Source organism: Condylura cristata, unplaced genomic scaffold (genome assembly GCF_000260355.1).
Source record: "Condylura cristata isolate star-nosed mole 26May11 unplaced genomic scaffold, ConCri1.0 scaffold00013, whole genome shotgun sequence".
Taxonomy (NCBI): Eukaryota; Metazoa; Chordata; class Mammalia; order Eulipotyphla; family Talpidae; genus Condylura; species Condylura cristata.
In genome coordinates this window covers 49,665,327-49,682,064 of record NW_004567114.1, presented here as the reverse complement: position 1 = coordinate 49,682,064, position 16,738 = coordinate 49,665,327, and the positions used below count along the sequence as shown (strand labels likewise).

The 16,738-nt window shown below is 36.9% G+C and overlaps 1 protein-coding gene across 1 annotated transcript in view; it reads left to right on the top strand.

Moving 5' to 3' along the window:
- The window catches only part of AKAP6 (A kinase (PRKA) anchor protein 6), a 412,455-nt gene extending 396,048 nt beyond the window's left edge, over positions 1 to 16,407 (top strand). The window contains exons 13-14 of the mRNA XM_004681951.2: positions 5,498 to 8,902; positions 13,922 to 16,407. Coding sequence (XP_004682008.1) covers positions 5,498 to 8,860 — 3,363 coding nt within the window. The 3' untranslated portion in view covers positions 8,861 to 8,902; positions 13,922 to 16,407. The remainder of the gene's footprint in view (positions 1 to 5,497; positions 8,903 to 13,921) is intronic.
- The last annotated feature ends 331 nt before the right edge of the window (positions 16,408 to 16,738 follow it).

Here is a 16,738-nt window from a genome sequence, read left to right as displayed (position 1 = left end):
TTTGAAGAGATTATAAGGAGGAAGAAAACTATGAAGGAATAAATTTATTCTTATAAGACTATTGAGCAAAGAATTTGTTCTTGTAGGTACTGCTGTAGATTTTATACATTCTTTTAGGCATGCCTTTGTAGAGATATAGGCAGCATTTGGTCAGAAAATGTGTCATAGAAGACCAGTCCAAGTTACAGGCCTTACGTGGGCTAAGCTTCCAGCATGCAACCAGAGGGCACAAATCCTGCATCTCAGTGTGAGTGGAGTGCCCTGGGTTGGGACTCTCATGGAAAACCTGTGATGCTAAATGTTAAAGTCAACCAGAGTTCTAAAGAAAGCTCCCTTGAAAGACTAGTTCAATTATTTATTAGCATTCTGAGAGTATAGTCTCAACCAGGGTAGTATTTGAAATTAATATACTATTTGATTAGACTGATTGATTGTTCCAACAGCTGAAGATTTTAACATTCATTAGCCACACTAACTTGTCATTACTACTTCCTTTATCAGCAAGGGAAGAATAAACAGAAACTCTAATAAAAATTCATCACAGTGAATGTACTCCATATCTAAGTGAGTGTGATGACTGCTGGTGTACTAACTAGATTAACTGCTGTGTCATTGGCAGCAGGAAAGATTTCTGTTATAAAATTTAAAAATATTCTTTAATTAATATTTACTTTGTAACTGACCTCCTTGAAACTTAAGTAGTCTATATAGATAATCTCTTACCCATCCTGTGTAATAAAGTGCTAATGGGTATTTTATACTTAATGTGTTTGTGTGGTTCCCCTAACTTAGTTTCAGGAAGGATTGAGGGTTTCTTAGGAAAATTCAGCTCAGGTGTTTCTGGTGGTCTTTTTCCTAGTACTGAGGAATAAAAGCATTGTGGCCTGTTTTTCAACCAGGCTGTTAGATTATTTCTGAATTGTAATGCAAATATACTGATCTGCTATATTGTGTTATACCCTTCTCTACCTACCATGTCATGAGCTCCTTGTGGTTGAAGAAAAAATTGAAATAAATGTTAAAAGGATGTAATGAAAAAGGCAGAGAGCACTTTATAAATTGACTCAGTACCATACTAGAGCAATACTACATGTATTAAGAATTATAGGTGCCTTATACTGCCTCCCAACCTCTACAAGCATTAGTTCACTTAATACTCAAAATTATCTTATCTTGAAAGTTAGGTAGTACTATTTCCATTTAACATGTGATGTGAGGAGGCTGGTGTTCAGAAACGTCAAGCAACTTGACTAAGGTCAGGAAGCTAGTAAGCAGCAAAGTATCCTCTGCATGATTCTAAAGCCATGCTCACCTACCTAACTACCCAGCTTAAGTATAAGCCAAACGGCAAAGTTCTGTTTGAATTTCTGTCTGTAGTTAAGTGTGTCAGGGCTACAGTATCGATTTCACCTCTCTTGCCTCTAGAATAAATCCAGACAGCTGGACAGCAATTGAAGATGGTGAAGGAATCTGAACAGAATCCAGAAGCCCATTTAGCTACTGTGTTCTAAAATGTGTCGTTCTTCCTCAAAGGACTAGAGTGGAGAACTTAAGGAAAGAGCAAGTGTTCTGACTGTGCCTGCAGAGAGCAATGTAGTTGAGCCTGGCCTACTTCATTGTTGTGAGTTAGGAGAGTCTTCCGAAAGGTATTACTCTAGGGCTGGATGTGGGCCAGAGAAAGAGGTTCCTGCAAAATATAGGGGGAAAATAACAGTACCAAGATACATTATCAGGAATCTTTGTTATAGAGTGTGGGGAAGAGAAGAAGAGGAAAAAACTGTGATTAAGAGACTGTTAAAGAGCATTGGAGGCCCTCCCTGGTGGCGCAGCGGATTAAAGCACAGCACTAAGAAGCTTAAGCCACTCTGTATGAGTTCGATCCCCGCCTGCCCCGGAGGTGACCACATGGCGTGGCAGACCTCTCCTGACCCGCCTGCTGCTTCCCTCAGCAGTGTACTTCATTGATCTGCCTGTTCTGCTGCCCACTCTGTCTCTGGTGAATCCTCTCACCTTCCACATCTCTGGCCTGTACCCTAGTTCTATATGAATAAATAAATAAATAAATCTTAAAAAAAAATAAAAAGAGCATTGGAACCTGAGAGTTAGGGTTTAAGAATAGAAAGGTGAGGAAACTAGTCTAATATTACCCATCTTAAGTCTGATTGGGAACATGAGTGAGTTCTGAAGAGGCAGAGTCCTAAAAGGGAAGGCAGAAGAAAGGATAGACAAGCTAGAACCTGTGGACCATAAATGCCATTAGATGGTCAGTACAATTCTATTCTATTTTCCTGGGGAAATGGAAATCCAGCTTCAAGTGGAGAACCCAGGCATGGTTCTTATCTCATGAGATGAGAGGGCTTTGTCACGTATAGCTGCAGGTAGTGTTTTGCTATGGATTCTGGGACAAAAGCCATATTAATGTAAAAATGCTTTAAATGATATTATGGGCTGCACACTTTTACCCTCATTTACTTGTCAGTTTTATCTTCCCACAACCCAAGTTTAAAAACATAGATAAAGCAATAGGAAATTGTTAATTCCATAAATTACTTCTTGATTGTTATAATCTTCTTACATTTAATCTATGTTTTGTCTTCAGTGATAAATTACTATTGATAGAAAATCCAGAGATGAATAGAGTCAATAATTATGCTATCATTTAAATCCATGTTTGGGACTATTTTATTTCCTGATTCTTCTATTGGAAAAATCTCTTGGGTATTTTTTCATTGAGGTAATATTGGTTTGCAACACTGATATAATTCAGAGGTATAGGATTGTACTTTTTTAGATGTATGTTACCACAACCTACCCACCTCCAAATTACCCATAGTCCTCCACCAAGGCCCACTTGGTCCTCTCCTAGCTTTTCTATATATGCTCAATCTCCCCTTTAGTAGGCTCAGTTCTACAGTTAGATTTCTTAGTATTTTCATTGCTTTGTTTTCGTCTGGGCTTTTTAAATATGTCCACATTAGTGGATTCACTCAGTATTTGTCTTCCTCTTTCTTATCATGATCCCTTCCCGTTTCATCCATGTTGTGACATATGAAAAAGAGTTCCTCTTTTCATTGCTACATCGTATTCCATTATATATATATACACCATTCTCTTAAATACACACACACACACACCGCTCTCTTAATCTATTTATTTACCCTTGGGAAGTTAAGCTATTGTAAATTGTGCTACAATGAAGATAGGAGTGCATTTATCTCTTCAAATTAATGTTTTTGGATTCTCTGAATAGATCTCTAGGAGTACAATTCCTGGATCATATAGTAGATCTGTTAATATTTTGAGAAGCCCCTATACTATACTATTTCCCATAGGGGCTGGATGAAACTTATTGCCACCAACAGTGTACAAAAGTTCCTCTCCAGCATTTGTTTCTGGTCTTTCTGATGGGGACTATTCTCACAGTTATCTCATTGTGATTTTGAATTTGAATTTTCCTGATGAAACAGGATGACGAATAATTTTTTTTTATGTGCCTCTTTCCATCTCTGTCTTTTTTGGAAATGTGTCTATTTAGATTTTCTGCCCCATTTTCTCTGTTGGAGTATTTGTTTTCTTGTTGAATTGTATGAGCACTTTGTAGATATTTAATATTAACACTTTGTCAGATTTATGATGTATAAATACTTTTCCCACTCAATAAGGTGTCTTTTATTTTAATAATAGTTTCATTTGCTGTGCATTATTTTATTATTAATTTGAGATAGTCCCATTTGTTATTATTTATTTTGTTTCCCTTGCTCTTGGAATCTAGTTCCCACAGACATCCCTGATAATAATGTTCTAGAGTATTTTGCCTGTGTGTTTGTCTATGTATTTTATGATTTCAGATCTTACACCTAAGTCCTAGACCCATTTTTTAGTTAATTTTTGTATTTGGTGTGAGAGAGTGGTCTCGTTCCATTATTTTCCATGAGCCTGTCCATTTTCCCCAGCCCTACTTATTGAAGAGACTTTCCTTTCTCCAGTGTATATAGTCTTTGCTCCTTTACCATAGACTAATTTTCTATATAAGCACTGGTTTGTTTTTGGTCTCTCAATTCTGTGTGCCTATTTTTGTTCCAGGGTTATGCTATTTTGCTTACTATATCTATAAACTATAGTTTAAATTTGGAGAATGTGATGTCACCATTCTTTCTCTCTCTCTTTTTTTTTGGGGGGTGTTATACTATTTTGCTTACTATATCTACAAACTATAGTTTAAATTTGGGTAGTGTCATACCACCATTCATTCTTTTTTTTTTTTTTTTCTGAGGATTACTTTGGCTATCTGGGAACTTTTGTGATTACATATGAATTTTAGTAATGTTTGTCCTATTCTTTGAAGAATGGCAATGTAGCTTTGACAGGTGTTGCATAGAATCTGTTTGTTGCTTTGGGTAAGATGGCCATTTTAACAATGTTAATTCTTCTAATCCATGAGCCATGTATAGCTTTTCATTTCTTTGTGTCTTCTACTTCTTTTGACAATATCTTACAATTTTCATTATATAGATCCTTCACCTTATTTGTTAAGTTCCCTCTAGGTATTTAATTCTTTTTGATGTGATTGTAAATAGGATTTTTTTCCTTTATTTCTTTCTTTTCTAGTTCATTGCTTGCATATAGGAAGGCAATTGATTTTGTAACCTGCCACTCACTGTACTGATTTATTGTTTCTAATACTTTTTTAGTGGTTTTAAGGATTTTCTAAATATATTATCAAGTCTTCTATAAATGATAGCTTTACTTCTTTCCCAAATTTGGATTCTTTTTACCTTATTGTTCTAGCTATGACTTCCTCCAATACTATGTTGAATAGTTGTAGTCAAAGAGGATTTAGCAGTATTATATGTGATCTTAAAGGCAAGCTTCCCATTTTTTCACCATTGAATATAAGCTTAACTGTGGGTTTGTCTTATATGGCCTTTTTAAAAGATAGGTATAATAAATTAATATTAAAACCTATCAAATACTTTCTCAGCATCTATTGATATTTATCATATGATTTTTATCTTTTGTTGATGTGATGCATTATATATCAATTTTTAGATGTCAAACAACCCTTGGAATTGTCTGAGGAATACACTCCATTTGGTCATAACGTATGATTTTTTTTTAAAGATTTATTTATTTATTCATACAGAACTGGGGTACAGGCCAGAGATGCGGAGGGTGAGAGGATTCACCAGAGACAGAGTGGGGAGCAGAACAGGCAGAGCGACAAAGTACACTGCTGAGGGGAGCAGTGGGTGGGTCAGGAGAGGTCTGCCCCTCCATGTGGATCTCCTCTGGGGCAGCCGGGGATCGAACTCATGAGGAAGTGGCTTAATATTCTTAGTGCAGTGCTTTTAACCTGCTGCGCCACCAGGGAGGGCCCATGTATGATCCTTTTAAGCATTATTGAATATGTTGCTAATGTTTTGTTGAGGATTTTGTATCTATGTTCATAAAGGCTATTTCAAGAGACCTTTCTCCTTTATTTCCTTCTCCTGCACAGGAAAGTTTGAATGTGATTGATCCTGGCTTGATGGACCTAAATGGGACAAGTGAGGATGCTCTGGAATGGGATGAAACTGACATAAGTAATAAGTTAATTAGTTTGAATGAAGAAGCAAGTGATGTTGACCAAGAACCCCAGGCTCCCATGCCTTCTTTGAAGCTTGAAGGGACAGGTGGTAAGGACCCTTGTTATGCAGAGGATTCAGGTGACCATGTGGAATCTCGGTATGCCTCAAGTATTACTGCCCCCTCCAGTCCACACATTTATCAAGTATATAGCCTCCACAATGTTGAACTCTATGAAGACAACCACATGCCATTTCTGAAAAACAACCCAAAGTTCACCAGTGTGACACAGCCTAGTGTTTTAACAAAGAGTCTCAGTAAAGACTCTTCCTTTTCATCTACCAAGTCTTTGCCAGATCTTCTAGGAAGTTCCAGTTTGGTAAAGACATGCCCATGCCATGGAGGAGACATGGGCCAGAATTCAGGCAGTGAGAGTGGAATTGTCAGTGAAGGAGACACTGAAACTACCACCAACTCTGAAATGTGCTTGTTCAATGCAGTGGATGGGTCCCCAAGTAACCCTGAAACTGAGCATCTGGACCCACAGATAGGAGATGCTGCTAATGTGTTAAAGCAAAAGTTTAAAGATGAAGAGCACATTAAGCCTCCAAATAGCTCTCAGTTATCTATTTCATCAATAGGTTGTAAAAATGGAAAAGTTGGAGATTTAAACAGCGTTACCAAACATACCCCTGATTGTTTAAGAGAAGAATTGCAAGGGAAACATGATGTGTTTACATTTTATGATTACTCCTACCTCCAAGGCTCAAAACTTAAATTACCAATGATAATGAAGCAATCACAAAGTGAAAAAGTACATGTGGAGGGTCCCCTACTTCATGGTTTTTATTTTGATAAAAAATCCTGCAAATCTAAACATCAGTCTACAGAGTTACAACCTGATGCACCTCCTCATGAAAGAAGTTTGGCAAGCGCATCCCATGAAGTGGATCACAATTCATATAAAAGTGGTGATGTAGAAAAGACATTGACTGGCATGCAAAATGCCAAACAGCTCTCCCTTTTATCTCATAGTTCATCTGTTGAGTCCCTTTCTCCAGGGGGTGATTTATATGGACTGGGCATCTTTAAGCATGGCAGTGACAACCTCCAACGAAGCACTTCTTTAGAAAGTTGGTTGACATCCTATAAAAGCAATGAGGATCTTTTTAGTTGTCATAGCTCTGGGGATTTAAGTGTGAGCAGTGGCTCAGTTGGTGAACTAAGCAAAAGAACATTAGATCTCCTGAATCGTTTGGAGAATATCCAGAGCCCTTCAGAACAAAAGATGAAACGAAGTATTTCTGATATCACTCTCCAGAGCAGTTCCCAAAAGATGTCCTTCACTGGTCAGCTGTCATTAGACATAGCATCTTCTATCAATGAAGATTCGCCAGCCTCTCTTACAGAATTTAGCAGCAGTGATGAGCTTTCTCTTTGCTCTGAGGATATTGTGTTACACAAGAACAAGATGCCAGAATCAAATGCATCATTCCGGAAGCGCCTGACTCGTTCAGTGGCTGATGAAAGTGATGTCAATGTCAGCATGATTGTTAATGTCTCCTGCACCTCTGCTTGCACTGATGATGAAGATGACAGTGACCTCCTCTCCAGCTCTACCCTCACTTTGACAGAAGAAGAACTTTGCATCAAAGATGAGGATGATGATTCCAGTATTGCAACCGATGATGAAATTTATGAAGAATGCAATTTGATGTCAGGGCTCGACTATATAAAGAATGAACTACAGACCTGGATTAGACCAAAGCTTTCCTTGACAAGAGATAAGAAAAGGTGTAATCTGAGTGATGAAATAAAGGGCAAGAAGGATGTAAGTAGTAGTGAGATGATCAATCCCTCTGATACCCTTAATATTGAGACCCTTCTAAATGGCTCCATAAAACGTCTCTCTGAAAATAATGGAAATGCTAAGAATCTATCCCATACTGGTGAGTTAGGGATAAAGGGGGAAAATAAGAAAAATATTTTTAAAGTTAATAAAGACCCACATGTGGCTGACATGGAAAATGGCAATATTGAAAGCACTCCAGAAAGCCAGGAAGACAAAATGAATGAAATTTCAAAGGAATCAGAAAACCTTGCTTCCACTGGGAGAAAGATCTCAGAGAATGAACATTATAAGTGTAAAGCATTTATGGATAGTTCAGATGCCAGAAAGGAATTTGTTCCCCAAATTGTTCCCCATCTTCCAAAGAAATGCCAAAGCCACAACCATTTTGAAAATCAAAGTGATGCTTCTACTATCACTGAAAAGTCTTGCCCAGAACTGCCTTCCCACACCAAAACTATCAATAGACAGGACACTGATGTACCAAAATCTTCATCTGATGATGTACCAAGTATGGCTGAAAAATCTGCTGGTTGTTGCCTTACACTTGAACAAAGTGAAACAGAGGAAACAGCTTCTATCAGCGACAATATTTCCTGTTGTGCCTGTGGGCCAGATGTTTGCCATCAAAAAGATGCTGAAGATTGTTCAGTACATGACTTTGTGAAAGAAATAATTGACATGGCTTCAACAGCGCTAAAAAATAAATCTCAACCTGAAACTGAGGTGGCTCCTCCTACTTCGTTAACTCAAATCAAGGAAAAAGTACTGGAACATTCTCATCGGCCCATTCAGCTGCGAAAAGGGGACTTTTATTCCTATTTATCTCTCTCATCACATGACAGTGATTGTGGGGAGGTCACCAGTTACATAGAAGAGAAGAGTAACACCCCATTGCCACTGGACATCACAGACTCCAGCATCGAAGACAAGGAAGACATTGAATGCTTCTTTGAGGCCTGTGTTGATGATAAGACTGTGGGAGGTGAGTCCCTTTTCTCCAGCATGCCTCCAAATGAGCCTGCAGTTCCTGATGAAGCTGCAAAGCCATTGCAACCACCGTCAGGTTTTTCTGAGGCCAGTGATATGTCTCTCTTCACTGAAACAGATATGGTGGATCTCTCAAGTTCCCACCGTCAAAAATGTTCTGATGTTAGAAAGGAAGTAAATGGTTTACCCCAAGCTTCCATTGTCTTCAGAGAAAGCTCAGAGATAAATACTCCTTCAAGGCTGGACAGTGAAAAAGTGAATTCAAAAAACCCAGCTGAATCTGGAATGTCAGAAGTCTCTACTACTACTTCTGGCAAACCTAGCATTTATGGCCTCTCCTTGCAAGCAAAGCAGCCAGAAGACAATGATGCATCACATCCCAACTCTAAAACTTTAACCTGTGAAGAAAATCTTCTAAATCTTCATGAAGAACAACATAGAAATATGCATAGGTAAACTGTAACCCTCTCCGAGCATGAAAAATCATCTCATTGAAAGGTACGTATAGTCCTCATGCTGTTTATGTATATTTATATACTCTCGTTGAAATAAGTTTGAATTAACAAAGCAGCCATGATAAGAGATAAAAATAGTCAAAATGACTAGTCAAGGCAGATATTTATCAGAATAAGATATTTAGTAGAGAAAACACTCCCAACAATACAAGTAACTGTGAAGCAAAAGGAGAAACAGTCATACTTTATATTTTTAGTGACATTATCTTTATAATATTCTATCAAGAAGAATACAAAATTTGAATAAGTAGTTGAAATAATTTAAGGCCTCAAATTCTTCCACCAAGGGAGGAATAAAAGTTCTCAAAATTGCAGTTATACCCTCTGATCAAAATGCATCCATAGTAACTATGATCCCCACTTAAGTTTTCTGTTCATAGACCTGCCAGCTCCCTTCAGTGCATGGAGATGAACCACGATTAGGTTAAACACTGTATTTCCTGAGCTAGGCCTTCCCTCATACTTCTCTCTGATGTAACTACCATCACATTTGCTTCTCTCATGGAAGACTGGGCTGCCACAGCCCCTAATGATGACCAAGTCTTAGGGTTCAAACAGGAGGGAACACTGGTGACAAAGAAGCACCTCCCATTTACCTACAGATAGACTAACAACAGATACAGAAAGTAAATGCAGAGAGAACACATGACAAGTTAATGGCATGTTGATAAAAACAGAATTTTTGAATTTTGCCTAACGGTCACAGACTGATTTCCATCAAAATTTTAAAGAATGGCATTCCACTCTTCATATTTCAAAATTAATAAAGATAGCTATTGATTTATAATTCCTAGATGATGATGTAGCTCTAAAGTGACACAAAAATTCTGTTGTTTCCCATGCCTAAGCCCCAGTGGGGAAAATACTTTCTCAATCAGGTTTAAAGAAGAAAATTTGAGCTTTTGAATGTGAGACTTGTATTTCACCAAAGTCTGAGGTGCCTACTGCCATCTCCACCCCCTCTCCAGAAGCTTAATGCTGTAACCTAAACTCGTGCTATAGGAAATGAATTACAGCAGCAATCTACCCTAATTTGTTAACTTATTCAAATAACAGTTATTATACTTAACTATGCTAAAGATTATCTTTTTTGTGGCAGATTGTTTATTTTTTGATGAGCCTAATTACTGATTTTCTAAAAGTAATTTACATTTATTACAAATACATCTTTTAAAATGTGACAGATAAATGTTGTTCCCATAATGTATTATGAAAAAAGTTACTATTTAAAAACACATTATTTAATTTGAAAGATGAATGGCAAACATCATTATTTTTTTTCCTGGAACACCTGTGCCCTAAGCTCATTAAAATGTGTGATTCTATGTAGAGCTGCTAGAAATGGGGAGTGAGGGGGGAAATCTATACCATATATATACCCTAAAAATAAACTCAGTATGCAAAATTAAAGAAAGGCATCCTACTTACTAATAGAGTTCAACTAATTTTCTGTGTTTCAGACTCTATTTGCAATTTACTGCAAGTGAGAACAAAAGTAGGAGAGAGAGAAATGTATTTTCTGTGAAGCATGTCTACCCTATAATCACATTCTCCATCAGTATGCAGTAAAACTGACCATTAAGGGAGAGTAACTGCAGTTCCATAAGCTGCTTGAAAACAAGTTCTATTAGAACCAATTGTACTGCTGCTCTGCCCAACTCTGCAGAAGGGCTGGTAGAGCCTGGCTGATTTTTGTTTTCTGAAAGGATATAAAGGCCTGAGAGCAGCACTACTCTGAGTGTGACATCATGAGACTATGTTCCTCAAATTTCCAGTCATGCTGAGATCCGGAGCTTGAGAAGTTCTGGCACTGGAGAAGCCCCTGGGTGCACTCCTCCCTTTTTGATGCTTTAGGAATTTCTTCCCTCGCTTAGAAAGAATTGAAATGGAATGTAAATGACAAGCAGATCTTCTGTGGACTTGGGAAGATGCCTGTGCTGATGGATCTTTGTCAGTGTCACACTGTCCAGGTAGGGACAGTGTAGAATGACCAGCCATTCCCCAGGTCTGCAAAATTTTGTTGAGCCTCATGATGTGATGCTTGGCCTTGTCTAAAGCAAAAGAGTAAAGCAGCCAGATTTTACTTCTGCAGAACATACATCGCCCCCAAGTGACTTTGTCAGCAGAGGAACATTTAAATAGCCATATTTAGTTGTTTTCAGAGTCATAATAGACAAAATATCTGGATGCCTACATTTTTTCACCAGTCATTAGCATTGGGTAGCTGCAAATAAATATTTACTTACTGTTAAAACACTACCAACCAGGATGTTGACATGCTTTGGTAAATATGAGGTTTCATGTCTATGAATGCATTATTATGGTCATTGTTCTTCCTACAGGAACCTAAGGAGCAAAAGAAAATCCCTTGTGTTGTTTTTTTTTTCCCAGAATTAAATTCTGATATGATGAAATTATTATAATATCATCTTGAAGAGACAGAAAACATAATTTAGAGTAACAGATTCAGTATGCAACAGTAACAAAAATATTTTGAAAATTTTTTCATTTACTGTGTTTTAATTAAAAATCCACAGAAGCTGTTTGAAAGTTTTAGCATGAGCTAACACAGTATGCATTTGCACCAATTTCCAAGCACACTGCTGTGCTTTTCACTACTTTCATTTATGTGTCATGTTTCTACAAAAATAGAGAGGTCAGTTACAACAAATCACATCAAAAGAAAGGTAACTGGATAGACCTAGATATTTCTGCCTAATTTGGAGGAAGCACATAATATATGTCTGGAGTGCCTCCTAGGACCTGACTAAGAGATGTACTTCCACTAATCTTTTTGCTATATTCTGACAGTTATTTCTTCATAATCTTCGTCATAAGCCTCTGATCTTTGGTGAATGATTTAACCCTAAACTTCAGTCTGGATAAAGCCTGTGGTATAAAAACTTAACTCATCACATGCAGCCAATGTACTTCTCTATTCTTTTGGTTTTGTCTGTTGGGTTTTAATTTTATTTTACTGCATTTGATTTTACTGTGTGTGTGTGTGTATTTCTTTTTCCTTTGAGGAGGGAGCTGTATTTAGAGTATTTATAATTTCCTTTAGAACTTTAAAGGAAAGTTCTGGCTCTGTTATCCTTTTTCCTTTTTTGGTCTGCAAATGTGTTAGCTGGTGGGCCATCAATTTCAGGCAATTACTTGTATTATGCATGCTCAGCTATATACTATAACAGTTACACATATTGCTGCTTAATTTTACAAACTGAGAACACTGGGAGAATGAACACTTCTTATGCACACACACAAATTCTTATTCTGTTAATTGAATTAATATGATGTGTCTAATGTGGCCCAAAACTGTCCAAACAGGTTTAAGAAATTATTCTTGTGACTGTGTATCAGTCCTTTACTAGATGATACAGGTATATAGTTTTAGGAAATTTACCTTTAAGATCACTTTAGTAATGCTCTGGTGAATATGAATTTTTTTTTAAAGATTTATTTATTTGTGCATACAGAACTGGGGTACAGGCCAGAGGCTCAGGGGCAGCGAGAGTCTTCACCAGAGACAGAGTGGGGAGCAGAAAAGGCAGATCTATGAAGTACACTGCTGAGGGGAGCAGCGGGCGGGTCAGGAGAGGTCTGCCATGCCATGTGGTCACCTCCGGGGCAGGCGGGAATCGAACTCATGCGGAAGCGGCTTTAGATTCTCAGTGCTGTGCTTTAACCCGCTGCGCCACCAGGGAGGGCCGAATAAGAAATATTTTTAAGAATATTCAGCTCTTCTGAATACTATCCTGCCATGCTAAATAATGAAGATTTTATTGGGTACCATACACATACCCACATACATACACACACCCCAGATCTGTGCCTCAGCCAATTTGGCTTACCTCTTTCCAAATGGACCAAATTAAAAGAATTGATTATCCAGAAAAAATTTAAATGCCAGCATTTAATAATACCAAGTTTGCTCACTGAAAGATTCCCTAGTCAGTGGCCAAATTTCAAATGAATCATGTCCTCAGCATTTGAGTAATGTACTGTGCTTTTTATTGAGTTACTGCATTGTTTTACTATGGGATTTCTCATCCCATCTGTTACTGTCAGTCTACCCCTGTTCTAATAACTTGCCTTTTCTCCCCAACTTTCTAATGGCTCCAGCAAGTGTACGTTTGCTAATTTTCTTTCTAATTCCTAACAGATTGTAGACAAAAAAGATAGAATAAGACTAGTTCTTGAAGAACAATAAAACTGACATCAGACTTCAAAACTCAGTTTACCCGGACAAGCAAAAGCTTGCTTTATTTGCAAGCTCATCAGCTATTGCTTCCCACATTGCCTACACCTGAAATTTAGTTGTTCCTTATATTCTACACTTAGAAGTAGGCAGAACCAATTGAGTTTGAACAAATTTGTATCTGAGCTGTCAAGTATGGGAAGATAATTGTATCATTCTCGTTTCCACAATGCTGTCTCTACCTTAAATGAAATTCATTAGTATCTGAGCTAGAAACTCCAGTTACATCCTTTCATAGGCAAGGGGCGGAAGCACCTGGGATTATCGCAGTGTTATTTCACTGCTATGTAATTGTAGTGTCACTCAATTCCATGGTCACACTCACTGAAGGAGGGGTTCAATCTGGGGGCCCAGGTTACTTTCTGGCATCCTCCACTCCCCCTAGCCCCACTCTACCCCCCACCTTTTTAAGATTTGTTTGAGACTGTTTTAAATATTCAAAACTGAACTCACCGGCTAGAGTGGATGAGATCCTGAGAAAAGGCCAAATAATCGTTTCAATAATTTTCCTTATTATAGTTAAAGCTATTTCTTTTTTTAATCAATGGATTTTTTTTGCATCAATTCCAAAACTATTTTAATAATATGAATCTGAGCTGTTCATATTTTATGTATCCTTTTATTTCAGGACATTAGGAGGAAGTCCCCAAAATGGCAACTGGCCAGTTTTCCTCAATGACTTAGTTTTGCAAATGAAACAGACTGTTCTGAAACCTTTGCTTGTTACTTTTTGTTTCTTTGTAGATAAGCCTGGCTGCAACTCAAGGGTGGCCTCATCTCTGCACCCTGGGCTAGTCTCTGGTTCCATCATGTCACTGCCGTTTGTTCCATTGACCTCCCTCAAGTTGAATCTTCCTTCTGAATGCGGTTTGTCCATATGAGTCTTGTGATCTGGATGTGTGCACTGGTTCCCTTTAGGTGATTGTCTTTGAAGTTCAGCAAGCTGCTTGTTCACCCATGGATTCCTGTCCCAAGCTACCTCTACCAACCCCTTCTCTCCAGCAAGACCGTTCTGTTTGCCTTTACCCCTCGCCCCCATCTTTAAAGTTTTGCAGTTCAATGAATTGATGGTCCATTACATTCACCTTCCTGGAATGACCCCACTACTGATACTTGACCAATTTCATGTCTCAATTTGGATTTTTAAAAATGGTATTATGCCTATATTTATTGAAAGAGGCTTACCTAAAAGGCTAATATTTTATTTGATTGCAGCATAGAGAAGAAACACTGGTCCTTCTTTCAAAATTAAGTAACTTTGAAAAGCACCATCTTATTTATTTCATTTAAAAAATAGTAATCTATGCAGCACTTCAAGAAACAACTATATGGTGTTGTATATTATAAACTGGTGACATTTTACTGTTAAATTATGTACAACATTTTCATTTTTTATGCTTCTTGAGGTGGTAATGAGAAAAAAGTTTTTTAAAAAAGTGTGCCTTGCTGTATTTCTTATACCATTTATTAAAAAGCTGCTTTCATGGTAAAATTATGTTGGTTTGAAAGGAGGAAATAGCAAGGTTAAGATGTGTGAATAATTTCTGTACATATGTATAACCAAGTACAAACATTGATGTTTAATGACAGTATAAAATGCTTTCATGTTTGTGATGTCTAGTGATGTGGAAAATATAAGCCTTAAATCCATTAGATTGCATGGTAATTAAAATTGGCATAATAAACTTAGTTTATTGGGGGAAAAGGAAAATTAGTGATCTCTTCTACCTGTGTTCTTTACCAAATTATTGCATCTGGTCTGGAAAAATATATAGCATGTAACAGCTTCCAAAATTATCCATATTGTATAAAAGGCTTAAAAGTACTTAAAGTAGAGACTACACATGAAGCCGAAACAATTTTTAAAAATCTTTCTGATGACTATAAAGATCTTAGAACACAAATGATTAAATGCCAAGTCCCCTAAAACAAGACAAATTTATTGTAGATTTTTTACTTCCACTATTCTATAATGATTTAATGTTGGATTTTAGGATAGCTAATATGTCATATTTATTTTATATACTTCTTTTGAATGGGTTTCATAGAAATATGGTAGAAAATGAAATTTTTTGCTATTATTTTGATTGAGACTATAGATTTCAGGTATATTTATTTTGTGTAAGAGCAATTAGATAAGAAATATTTAATTCGATCCTTACTGATATTAAGTGCAGTTTTAATTTATATTCTAACACCTAGTAAAATGCCTGGCACACAGTAGGTATTGAATAAAATATTGCTGAAATATTGAATAAGGTAGCATGATGGACATCTATTCATTTTGAGAGATCGACACTAAAACATATAAACAACTAGAAAAAAGATGTAATGCAATATAAAACCATACAAATATATAAGCAATTTATTTCAGATTTCAAAGAGAAATAATGCTGTGGATTAATATAGGCACAGAAATGACAATCATTTATTCAACTGATAGTTCATTAACACCTTTTATCTGCAAAGCACTATTCTAGATTTGGGAGATTCAGTGATGAATGAACAAAGTCCATGCCCTCAGGAAGTTTAACTACTTTTTGGATGAAGTGAATGAACAAATGAGATGCAGTAGTTGGCCTACAAGTGAGAGAGAGAGTAAATATGGTAAAAGAGGCACAAAGAGAGAAGTAAAAATGAGAGACCAAAAGGAAGAAGAGGGGTTGAAAGATGCAGAAAGTTAGACAATAGAAAATTGATAAAGTTTTATTGCAGGAGTCATAGGAGAAAAGACAAGTTGGGAGAATTAATGAAAGGTATTTTGAAAAGTTAGTCATTTGTATGTAAGTTTTATCTAATGTATGTAAGATGCTGGATAGTAAGGACTTTGTAAGAGTGTTCATTTTGTGCCTGATTTTATCAGTAGAATGTTATTGGTACCACACCAAGAATATTAAAAAAAAAAAAACTAGTTTACAGTTCTATCATTTTAATAATTATTTGTATTGTTATCCCCCTTTGAATCTTTTTTTTTTGCCATAAACATTTCAAATGGATGCATCATTCTAAATCTTTAAATAGGTAGTAATTTGTTTAAGGGGGTTTTAAGAAGATACTTAGTTTCAGTGCTCAAGGTGATAACAGGGGGGAAGAGATTAGAGATAAATGTCTCATTAGGAGGCTACTGTAGGAAATGACGTAGGCTTGAGATGATAACAGAGTATACAGTGATAGTAGCTCTGGGCCTTAGGGGGGAAAAAAAAAAAAACACAATTCTCGGGTCTTCAAAATACCTAAGAGCATTCTAGATCTTTGTTGAGGTCTGGTATTATCTTATGTACTGGCAACCTACATTTTCCTTGGGCAGTAACTATTACCAGGTCTGTAGCTATTCAAACATTCAGAGAGCAAACTAAACATAATGTTCTGTTTACTTGTTATGCTCAACGAAGACCTTGAGGTATTGAAAATGTTTACTTATTAAGTTATCTACTTAGTATTACATTGAATTTGTAGAATGACTTTCAGGTTTCTTAAGCAATGCCTTTTCAGGCTGGAAGGGATAGAGTAGCGTCAATCTCTTGCTCTATGTAAACATTACCTTTCTAGTCACCCTTGGAA